The sequence below is a fragment of the Pinus tabuliformis genome, chromosome 1_2 (assembly GCF_031772625.1).
Source record: "Pinus tabuliformis cultivar Carrire ecotype Pingquan chromosome 1_2, CPIR1, whole genome shotgun sequence".
Taxonomy (NCBI): domain Eukaryota; kingdom Viridiplantae; phylum Streptophyta; class Pinopsida; order Pinales; family Pinaceae; genus Pinus; species Pinus tabuliformis.
In genome coordinates, this window is record NC_142298.1 from 1,126,555,576 (window position 1) to 1,126,567,617 (window position 12,042).

Below are 12,042 nucleotides of genomic sequence, written 5' to 3' on the forward strand. Positions count from 1 at the left end.
GTATTGCCCCATGTTATTGCATGTATGAATCCTATATAGAGGATAGAGACCCCCCTCGAGGGCATCGTGTCTTATTTTGTATTGAGCTCAGCTCTATTGGAGGTTGCCCCCTCGAAGAGGCAAGTGAACATTGCTTTCTGAATAATAAAATACTTGTTGTTATTTCTCTTGTTCTATGTTCTGGGTATATTTCTTCGCATATTTGGTATTCTGGTATCGTCTTGCAGGTTAAGAGCATAACAGTTCGTCCCATTGCCATATATATTATGAGTGGTTGCCCAAAAAAAACAAAAATTAACTACATAAAACATATATTTTCCCCTTCTTTCTTTACTACGCATATTTGTTTTTTTTTTCCTTTTTAACATTATGTCTACACCATTTGCAATTTCTAAAAAAATATATGTAAATAGAACAATCACTTTTTAAGATATTTAGAGCCCTTGAAATTACTAAGATTTACAACTTCTCTTTTCAAAATGTATTGAGAAAATATGGTACGGGTCATCACCAATTTTCAAATAAAATAACTTTAACTACTAAATCTTTAATACTATTATTAACAATACTTAAATGAAATCCCCTTTACTTATTTAGGCATTTCTATTCACCTATTCAAAATATGCTAGATATTCACTATTATTCATACATTATCATTATTTAAAGAACCACATCTATTTAAAATTAATTAATAATTACATTAAAAAAAACCTTATTCGATATCTAAGGAGGTTGATCAAAATTATCATGTATCACTATTGAGCTAGTTGTATGATTGTAATCTAGGTTGATGGAAAGCGCGGTGCATTATAACAAACATTGCTGCATGAAATATTGCTAAGCAAGTTGTATGAGTGTAATCTACCTTCATACTAGCTATTGCTACCCTCCTTGCAAGTGAAATGGAGCTGATGAGATGTCAACTAGTTGGTTTTATTAGGATAGTGAGGATAAATTTGACAAAGTGATAACATCTATTCTTGGAGGTTTAGGTGTTGGAGGCTTCTATAACCCGTAGTATTTTCATGTAATGTAGGGTATATAAGTGCATGATGACATTTTGGACCATGAAATAATGAATCTATTATTTTTCCTCAAAAGTTTGCAAGATAATTTATGGTGCTCAAGTGTTGTGGTTTTTATGTGTTGCTATTATGTTTTTATTTATCTATCTTTTAATAATAAGTTTGTACACGATTTAGTTGCAAAACCTCATGGGAGAAGTTGAAGAGTAAGAACTCATTATAGTGCTCATGTGTTGTGGTTTTTATGTGTTGTTTTTATGTTTTTATTTATCTAACTTTTAATAATAAGTTTGTACAAGATTTAGTTGCAAAACCTCATGAGAGAAGTTGAAGAGTAAGAACTCATTATAGAAGATAAAGACTGACAAAAAAAACAATCTCATCTCAAGCAACTTGATAGTTGATTGATACATCCCACCTTAGACGAATGGTTTTTCCATCCACCTATACACTAACGCCAACATAAACCGCCTTTAAAAACAAAATCGCGTATAACAATTTTTATCCCCTCTCTATATCTTCTTTTTAACACCATGTAGGATGTTTTGCCACACCCATTTCTTTCTTCAAAGCTTTTAAGGGATTAAAATTGATGTTCAACTGCTTACCTCTAGCCACAACCAACCCTGATTCTCGGGCCCCAGCCAAATAGATGATGCGCAACTGCCTTGTTTTTAGCCATAGCTAGCCCTGATTCTTGGGCCGGCCGTACGTATAGTAACCACCCATTATATTACTTTTCATAATGGTATCTAATGTACGACAGTTACCTGAATTTAGAAGCCAGAGGATAGAATGATGGCATCCATATTTCGCAGCAAATTCACCCACCTTTCTCCTAAAACATCCAAATCAAACGTCATTGCTCTCTCAGAAACACCCTCAAACTCTTTCACTGTGTTTTTACCAGAGAACCATCAATGTAGTGTATGGTTGTATGATGCAAAATACCAACATACATTTACATTGTCCTCATTTTTAGATATACAGTTGAGATGTTATACCCGAGAAGTCACTCACAAAATCCTGCACCTTTCTAAAACGAACCAGCGAGCAACCATTTGGTTTGCATCTCCAGTGCAAACATTCCATGTTGCAGGAATTTATTGGACAAATGTGATAGGAATTGTTAATGTACAGAGGAACTTTTGGTCCATTTTCCTTTGAAAAGACTGCACCCTCTTGTATCATTTTTAGCTTTTACTGAATTATCTCTGAAAATTTGCATTCGCTCCTTCATTTAATCTCTTGATTTTTATACGTTTTCTCTATGCTACCTGTTATTTGTTGTGTTTACTCTTTCACTGTCAAAAGTAAGGAATAGGAACTGATATTGGCTTTTTGATATTGTACAGGTATAAGGAACATGAATTTGGATACATGAGCTTCAAGAATGCCAAATATTGAACAAGTGAGTGATTGTTAGGGATCAATTATCACGACAACCCGTTCCATCAATGAAGAATGTCTGCTAAAGAGAGCAATCACTGAAGCAGCAGTAGGAAGGGAGACAACCAGATCCATATCAAGAACAAATTCATATTTCTATATAAAATAGCCTTGACATATTAAATTTGAGGTCCACTGTGAAATCTAAGGAATGGGCACTCTGTGACTTGGTAGGATATTGAAACAATAGCAGTTCTATGCAATATGAGCAAAGTCTCTATCTGTTTGAAACTTTTCAGACCCACTAAGCATACAACTTCTATTCTGATAATAAGAACAAGTAACAAATCCAAGTGTTCAATGCGATCTAACAAACTATTGCTGGTGACATAAAATCTTCGGGGAGCATAAGCAAGTAGTTAGATGGCATACGAGGATAAAGACACAAAAGGCTTGAAAGGACACGGACAAACTGTGGGAAAAACCGGAGAAGGTAAACAATCATTAAAAACTCTATAGTAAGCATAATTTCACAAAATTAGTCTTTCACCATAAGCCAGAGACCAAATTGTATAGTTGAACGAGCGCTTTTGTCATTAGTGTCTCATCAATAGGATTTCCATAAAACACAAATTCACATGTAAAATGGGAATTCATTGTTCAACAACCAAATTTTTGCCAATAATATAAACAAAATAAACAAAATAATTAGACTCATCATGGATGGGTAATCAATAAGACCAACTGTAACACATTTACAATCCACATGATATAGTGTTGCAAAAAATCTAATTTTCATAATGACAATAATCACATACTAATAATACATATTAACAAAATGTTCTGGCTGTTGCCAGAATAATGGCAAGACTGAAATCTCTTATTATTTTGATTTCAAAAACTAAAATGTAGAACTTTGGTCATTTGATGCAGGGGCATCATTCCTGGTTGCATTTGTGTTGTTAAGCAAATCAGATATGCTCCTTGTCAATCTCCTAGAAGCCACTATATTTTTCATCAAACGCTTTTTAATATTCACCAATATTACTACCACATCTTTCATAGTTGGTCTTTCTTCAGGGGAATCTTTTGAACAAAACAAACCAACTTCTATCAAAGAAAGTATGCATTTATATACATTATCTTCTTCAAATTCATCTCCATCCATCCCTGTTAAAACACTGTTATCAATTACCTCCTTCACTCTGTTTGGAAATGCTAAGTTAACCCACTTGTGCAATGTTAGGTCTCCAACAAATATGTCACTTGTTGGTCTCTTTCTAGTAAGCATTTCCAATAACAAAATGCCATAGCTGTAAACATCTCCTTTGGTTGAAACTCTCTCACCTAATCCATACTCTGCATTAAAGACAACCTTAATCAAATTTTTAATAGAAAAGTCTATACAAAATCATTAAAAAGAAAGTAATGTTTTAAAAAGATATACTTGGGGCAATGTAGCCCACCGATTCTTTCAAAGAAAATGTTGAGGCAAGTGAATCAGTAGAGGATGCACCAATTAATCTCGCAATACCAAAATCTGTTACATGGCTTGACATGTCTTCATCTAAAAGCACATTATTTGGTTTTATATATATCACAATGCACTACTTGCACAAAAGAATAATGATGAAGATATTCCATGGCATGGGCCACATCTATGGCAATGTTTAATCTTGTTTTCAACCCTAGGTGACACACATCCTCATTGTTGTTGTCATCTCTGTTAGGATAAAGATGCTTCTCCAAACTTCCATTAAACATAAATTGGAACACTAAACCTTTGAAATGGAGGTTGGAACATGAGGTTATGATCCTCACCAAATTCTGATGTCGGACCTTCTGCAAGACACTACATTCTACTTTAAAGCTCTTCTCAACCTGGTCATTTTGAAAATCTAGAACTTTGACAGCAACAAGTGTGCCTTCACTCAAAATTCCCTTGTACATTGAACCAAAACTACCGGCTCCAATCAAGTTGGCCTCAGAAAATCCATTAGTTGATATGTGAAGTTCTTGATATGAGATCCTTTGAATTAGAGCTCATGACAAATCCATGTTTTGCATATGGATATTCCTTCTTCGAAAAAATCCCAAAAGTAAACAACATAGTATAAAAACAATAGCTCCACTCATTGGTAATAATGCTTTTTTCACAAAGGGAAAATGACCTTTGGTTGATGGACATGCTGGTAACCTGAATACTTGTGGCCCACAAAGGCCAGGATTTCCAGTGAAATAAATGGAAATTGTTTGATTTGCAAATATACCACCTTTTGGAATTTCCCCTATTAGATTGTTGAAAGAGAAATTCAAATATTGAAGCATTTTCAACTTCTCAAGTGATTCTAGTATTGTACCCGATAAGGAGTTGGAAGAGAGATCTAGCTTCACAAGACTTTGAAAATTTCCAAGTGAATCTGGAATAAATCCTTGGAAGGCATTTTGAGATAAATTCAATGATTGTAATTTGCTGCAGCTTCCTAGTGTAGATGGAATGATCCTAGTCAACTTATTGGCAGAAATGTCTGTAGCTTGAACCATTGTAATTTTACCAATCCCCATGGGCAAAGAGCCTTCTAATAAATTCCATAACAAATTCAAGTAGAAATCTAAATCATAAAGTTCAGCAATTTCTGGTGGTATGCTACCAGTGAGCATATTATGATACAAGTCAAGCAATTCCAAATTTATACAGCCTCCCAAGCTAGCAGGTATGCTTCCTGATAAGTGGTTGTTATGAAGGAAGAGTCTCCTTAGTTGTTTAAGGGGTGCCAGGGGTGCCAAGGAATTGGAAATATTTCCAAAAAGTCTGTTTTTGCTAATGTCCAAAAGACTAAGATGTTGTAATTGTTCAAAGTCATCAGGGATGTTTCCTTCTAATCGATTGTTTCCTAAATTCAATCTTTCTAATTTTTTAAGGTTTCCTAATGATGGAATGCAGCCATTTAAAAAGTTTCCACTTAAATTTAGGTAAGTTAGGCTGCTAAGATTGTTGATAGATGGAGGGATGCTTCCTTCTATTATGATGCTTGCTAATGACAAAGTTAAATTGGTAGAGAGTTTTCCTATGGAAGGGGGCAAAACACCACTTAATATATTGTTGCTCAACCTTATTTCTTGTAGATGAGAACAATTAGTGAGAACAATTAGTAAGAGATAGAAGAAAGAGCATGGTTGTAGTGCCACAACTATCAAGCCAATTAAAATGTAAGCTTAATTCTTCAAAGAGGGATAGCTTACTCAACTCTACTAGCACACTCTGAGTCAACTTGTTGTGGTCGAGGAGTATTCTTAGATTGGAGCAATTCCCAATAGAATTTGGTATCTTCCCACTAGGTTGATTTCCCCATAAAGAAAGGAAACTCAAACTATTGATCACGGCACCAAATTCCGATGGAATATGCCCTCTTAATTTGTTTTTGTTAATGTCCAAGAGTGTGAATGTGGAGATATTTGAAAAAGAAGTGGGAATGGTCCTTGACAATTCATTTTCAAATATGTAAAGCATTTGCAAACTAGTGAGAAAACTTAATTCTTGTGGAATGCTGCCGGTGAGTTTGTTTGAGGAAATTGCCAAATAAGTCAAGGTGGAAATATTAGACAAAGAGACGGGAACAGTTCCTGACAATTCATTTTCAAACAGAGAAAGCAATTGCAGACTCGTGAGCTGGCCCAATTCTTGTGGTATACAGCCCGTGAGCTTGTTCATTGGAATTTCCAAGTGACTCAAAGTGGAGATATTGGACAGAGAAGCGGGAATGGTGCCAGACAATTCATTATAAGATAGCTTAAGTGTTTATAAATTGTTGAGCAGACCCAAATCTACTGGAATGCTTCCAGTAAGATTGTTGTTATCAATTTCCACATCAGTCAAAGTAGAGATATTGGACAAAGAAGTAGGAATGGTACCTGATAATTTATTTTCAAATAAATAAAGTATTTGTAAACTAGTGAGCATGCCCAACTCTCGTGGAATGCTACCGGTGAGTTTATTTGTATCTATTTCTAGTTCAGTCAAAGTGGAGATATTTGAAAAAGAAATAGGTATGTTGCCTGACAATAGATTTGTGGTAAGCTAAAGCGTTTTTAAATTAGGTAGTAAGCCCAACTATGGTGGAATGACACCAGTGAGCATGTTAAATTCAATACTCAAATCAATCAAGGCTGAAAGGTTTCCCAAGGAAGAGGGAATGGTACCTGTTAGGGCGTTGGTTCCTAAGAAAAGTTGCTGCAGAGAGGTTAAGGAACCCAACTCCCTAGGGATAATCCCGCTCAGATTGTTGAAGGAAAGTGCCATGTAAACCAGATTTCTGCAACTGTGGATTTCGCTTGGAATACTTCCTTCCAATTGGTTGTACGACAATCTGAGGTTCTTCAGATGAAAGAGGCATCCCAACTGTGGTGGGTAATGACCGTGTAAAGAGTTGTTTGAAAGATCAAGTGTGTGGAGAAATGACAAACTGCCAAGGTAAGGAGAAATGGAGCCACCCAGATCGATGGAACTGAGGTTGAGGGAGACTACTCTGTTTTGCAGTGGATGACGACAACTGCTTGTAACAGTAGTCCAGTTGCAAAAGGGGACTGCAGGACTCCAATCTGCCATGTAATGATAAGGATCATCTGAAATGAGCTTCTTGAATGCCATCAGGGAGTGCGGATCATCTCGAAAAGAGTGAGTAGAGGAGGAGAGAGAAAAGATGAAGAGGAGAAACAATGTATCAAAAGAAAAACAGAGAGACCCCAGAGTGCAATCCTATACGCCTCTTCAACACTTATGAAATGGGGATTGGGGGTTGTCTTGGAAAAAATGCCACATTCCACAACAGGGAGGTGAATGCAGAGGAGATTTGCAGCTCTATGTGGCTTCTCACAACTATTTATAAGAGAATTGAAGTGAAAATAAACTCAGCGGTCGGTGATGGGGTGACAGCGCTATTACTAATATTCCACCATTTGTCTGATTGCATCCCTAATAATTGTGGTAGTGCTAAGCCAGTGGGAATTGAAATGATTTGAGGACGGACTGACCGGATAAAGGCTGGGACGCACTAAGGACTTTGTACTGATTGAGGAAGGAGGTTGCTATAGCTGTCATCTTGTGATAGGATTTAGTGTGACTGAACTCAGTGGCAGAGAAGGAAAGGTTCCTGGAAGGTGTGATTGGATTTACTGTCAATGATAGGATTTAGTGTGACTGAACTCAGTGGCAGAGAGGGAAAGGTTCCTGGAAGGTGTGATTGGATTTACTGTCACTGATCCAGTGGCACCTAGAGAGGGAAAGGTCACCATAAGGAAGGGAAGAATTCCACCACAACAAAATTCCCAGTACCTTTGATTCGTGAAGGCAAAATCAAGAGAGTACGAACGCTGACAGTGAAATGGAACTGTGGAAATTAAGGTGCATGAAGAAGAAAATGTAAAATATAGCTACTAACAGCCCAAAGATCATCAATACCAAATATTTCACATTCAGAACTTAATATGTTGTTTAAGATGACATACCTTGACTAACAGCAGAAAATGTAATGGCTGCCATCTTCTGTCTTCTGTCTTCTGTCTTCTTCTCAGAATTCGGTTTCTCTCCTCTTGCCCTCACTTCCTTATGTGTTTCTTGATGGAGAAGAATACAACTCTTGTGTGGGAGAGAGAGGACCCAATCCTTTATATATTATTTAACTCTAATCTGGTACGTCCATCATATACCAATTCAACGCTTAAGATCTAATGCTTTAGATTAGAAACTGCTTTAAGATAAGATCTAAATGCTTTAAGATTAGATCGGGTCACATTAAGATTAGAAACTGCTTTAACGTTAAAAGCATTTGCTGTTTCCAATAGCAGATTTCTAACATTCTCCCACTTGACCCGACTATTCATAATATTAAGTGTTGAACATCATACCATGATAAATTGCTGAGAGTTATGGCGGTTGTGCACTATTAATTCAATGCATTCCCTTCCATATACTACAATACCAGCAATCCATCAATTCATACTCATAATTTATATAAAACAGCATAATGGTCCACATAATGTCTTATATCATAATGATTAAACATAATATCTTTATAAGACTCTTTCTTGTTTAAAATTACATAAAATACGTACTACTACATTAAAACAAGAGACACATAATTGTATATCAGAAACACATAAAAGAGCTCAGAATGTCACACATCAATTATTATTAATACAACCAAGACCCATTCTTTGAACATGTTCATTAAATTGTTTTGGTTGTAACCCTTTCGTCAAAGGGTCTGCAATCATAAGTTCTGTCCTGATGTGCATGATTGACACTCTTTGTTTCTGAACCTCATCTTTCACAACAAGATACTTCAGTTCTATATGTTTGGCACCTTTAGAGTACTTGTCGTTCTTTTAGAAAAATACTGCTGCAGAGTTATCACAATAAATTTTCAGCGGCTTGCTAATGGTGTCGACAACCGCAAGTCCTGAAATAAAGTTCCGCAACCATAATGCATGAATTGTGGCTTCAAAACATGCCACAAATTCTGCCTCCATAGTGGATGAAGCAACGATAGTCTGTTTCGCACTTTTCCATGATATGGCGCCTTGAGCAAACATAAACAGGTAACCAAAAGTCGATTTTCTAGTATCGATGCATCCAGCAAAATCTGAATCGCTATATCCAATCACCTCTGATTCATTGGATCTTCTATACATGAGCATGTAATCTTTCGTGCCTTGTAAGTACCTCAAAACTTTCTTTGCAGCTTGCCAATGTTCCCTTCCTGGATTACTTTGATACCTTCCTAACATACCGACCGCAAAGCTGATATCCGGTCTAGTACAGGTTTGAGCATACATTAGGCTACCAACAACAGATGCATATGGAATTGATTCCATTTCCTTTCGTTCAACATCATTCTTAGGACATTGCATGAGATTGAATTTATCACCTTTCTGTATAGGAACTATTCCAGGTGAACACTTACTCATTCCAAATCTCTCTAGAATCCTTTCGACATATCCTTTCTGAGACAATCCCAATATTCCTTGTGATCGATCACGGAATATTTCTATTCCAATCACATAGGATGCCTCTCCCATATCTTTCATTTCAAAGTTCGTTGAGAGAAATTCCTTAGTCTCATGCAATATACTTAAATTATTTGCAGCAAGCAAGATGTCATCAACATAAAGGACCAGAAAAATAAACTTGCTCCCACTGATCTTTTGGTATATACAGTGATCAACCGTATTTTCCTTAAAACCAAAAGATGTAATAATGGTATTGAACTTAATATACCATTGCCGGGATGCTTGTTTAAGCCCATATATTGACTTCTTAAGTTTACACACCAATTGTTCTTTACCTTCTACAGAAAAACCCTCAGGTTGATCCATATAAACATCCTCATCAAGATCTCCATTCAGAAAGGCTATTTTCACATCCATTTGATGCAACTCCAAATCATAATGAGCTACTAATGCCATTATTATTCTTAGTGAGTCCTTTTTCGAAACAGGAGAAAATGTCTCCTTGTAATCAACACCATCTTTCTGAGTGTAACCCTTAGCAACAAGTCTAGCTTTATACCGTTCGATATTACCACTAGAGTCGTGTTTGGTTTTAAAAACCCATTTGCATCCGACTCTTTTACAGCCATGTGGTAACTCAACGAGATCCCAAACTTCATTATGTTGCATGGATTTCATTTCTTCTTTCATGGCATTAATCCATTCCTTTGACTCTTTACTTTCTACAGCATGTGAAAACGAAACTGGATCCTTATTGATTCCAATATCATAATCTGATTCTTGCATATAAACCACATAATCATCAGAAATAGCTGACCTACGATTTCTTTGAGGTCTTCTTAATGCTACTTGTTGTGGTTCATGCATACCAGTATTATGTAAGTCATTTCCTTCAGGAAGTACTTCTTCATTTATATGTTGTTCATTATCATCATGCTGTTCTACAACAGCTGGAACAACATTTGGAGTAATAGTAGATGGAAGAACTATTCTAGGCAATGTAACATTTACCCTTGTTTCCTTTATTTCTACTATTTCTCTTCTAGTACTCCCACTGACTTCACCATTCTCAATGAATCTTGCATTACCAGTTTCTACAATTCTTGGACTATGATTAGGACAGTAAAACACATACCCTTTAGATTTCTCAGGGTAACCTAAAAAATACCCACTGATCGTTCGAGAATCTAATTTCTTTTCATGTGGATTATAAATTCTCGCTTCCGCTGGACAACCCCAAACATGCAGGTGTCTTAAGCTAGGTTTCCTGTTAGTCCATAACTCAAAAGGAGTCTTTTGAACAGCTTTACTAGGAACCCTATTCAACAAATAGTTAGCGGTTTTGAGAGCATACGACCACAAATTCTTAGGTAGTGTAGAATCTGACATCATACTCCTAATCATATCCATTAACGTCCTATTGCGCCTTTCTGCTACACCATTTTGCTGTGGTGTACTTGGCATTGTGTATTGCGCACATATGCCATGACTTTCGAGGAATTTTGCAAATGGACCTGGACACTGGCCTAACTCATTATATTTACCATAATATTCACCACCTCTATCAGACCTTATGATTTTCACCTTTTTATCTAATTGCCTCTCAACTTCCTTTACAAACGTCTCAAGGACATTCACAGATTGAGATTTTTCATGAAGCAAATAGACATAACCATAACGGGAAAAATCGTCAATGAAAGTGATGAAATACTTTTCTCCATTAAAGGCTGGAGTGTCCATAGGTCCGCAAATATCAGTGTGTATTATTTCAAGAAGCTGGCTGCTTCTAGTGGCTCCTTTCTTATTATGTTTGGTTTGTTTACCTTTAATACAATCCACACATAATTCTAGATCACTAAAGTCCAAATTTGACAAAATTTCATTACTTACTAATCTCATCATTCTTTCTTTGGATATATGACCTAGTCGTTTATGCCACAAGAAAGCAGAATTTTCATTCAACCTGCTACATTTACATCCAACATTATTTACTACATTCAACAAGGAATTCGCATAAGTGTCATTCAGTTTCAATTTATATAAACCATCAATTAGAATACCAGAACCAACATTATCAGTATTCTTATATAAATCAAAACAACCAGATCCAATCATACATCTAAAACCAGAAATATCCAATTTACTTGCGGAAATAAGGTTTCTAGATAATGAAGGTACATAAAGGGTACTGTATAAGTCTAATACATATCCACTTTCTAGAATTAGACGATAAGTCCCAATGCCTTCAATTGAAGATTTCATTCCGTTTCCCATAAAGAGAAAACGATCTTCATTTGGATTTATGGTTCAGATCGTAAGAAATCCCTGCATATTGTTGGAAACATGAGTTGTAGCACCAGTATCAAGCCACCATGTATTAATAGGAACTTCAACTAAATTTGATTCAAAACATACGAAAGATAGATAACCTGCAAATCAAAAATGAAATAACTATAAGCTCATAACTAACGCGATTCAGATGTAGACATAATAGTATAATATAGCACTCCTTTGGGTAGATACTATCTTATACTTAACATAATTAAATACCAAAACATAAGTAGGTAATAAATATATTCAATTAAATAGAACTGACATCTTTGGATGATCAATATTTATT

At 35.9% G+C, this 12,042-nt stretch overlaps 1 protein-coding gene across 1 annotated transcript; it reads right to left on the bottom strand.

Annotated features, from left to right (window-relative positions):
- Positions 1–3,315: 3,315 nt before the first annotated feature.
- Positions 3,316–3,973, bottom strand: LOC149210107 (putative LRR receptor-like serine/threonine-protein kinase At3g47570). Its single transcript, XM_089398873.1, has 2 exons — positions 3,862–3,973; positions 3,316–3,773 (listed from the first exon to the last, which is right to left on the bottom strand). Exons 1-2 carry the CDS (start codon positions 3,971–3,973, stop codon positions 3,316–3,318), a joined length of 570 nt encoding a protein of 189 aa, XP_089254999.1.
- Positions 3,974–12,042: the final 8,069 nt, after the last annotated feature.

Coding starts and splice junctions, on each gene's coding strand:
- LOC149210107 (XM_089398873.1), bottom strand. CDS start 3,973: ATGTCAAGCCATGTAACAGATTTTGGTATTGCGAGATTAATTGGTGCA. Junction 3,774..3,861: donor GGTGGGCTACATTGCCCCAA/GTATATCTTTTT, acceptor TCTTTAATGCAG/AGTATGGATTAGGTGAGAGA.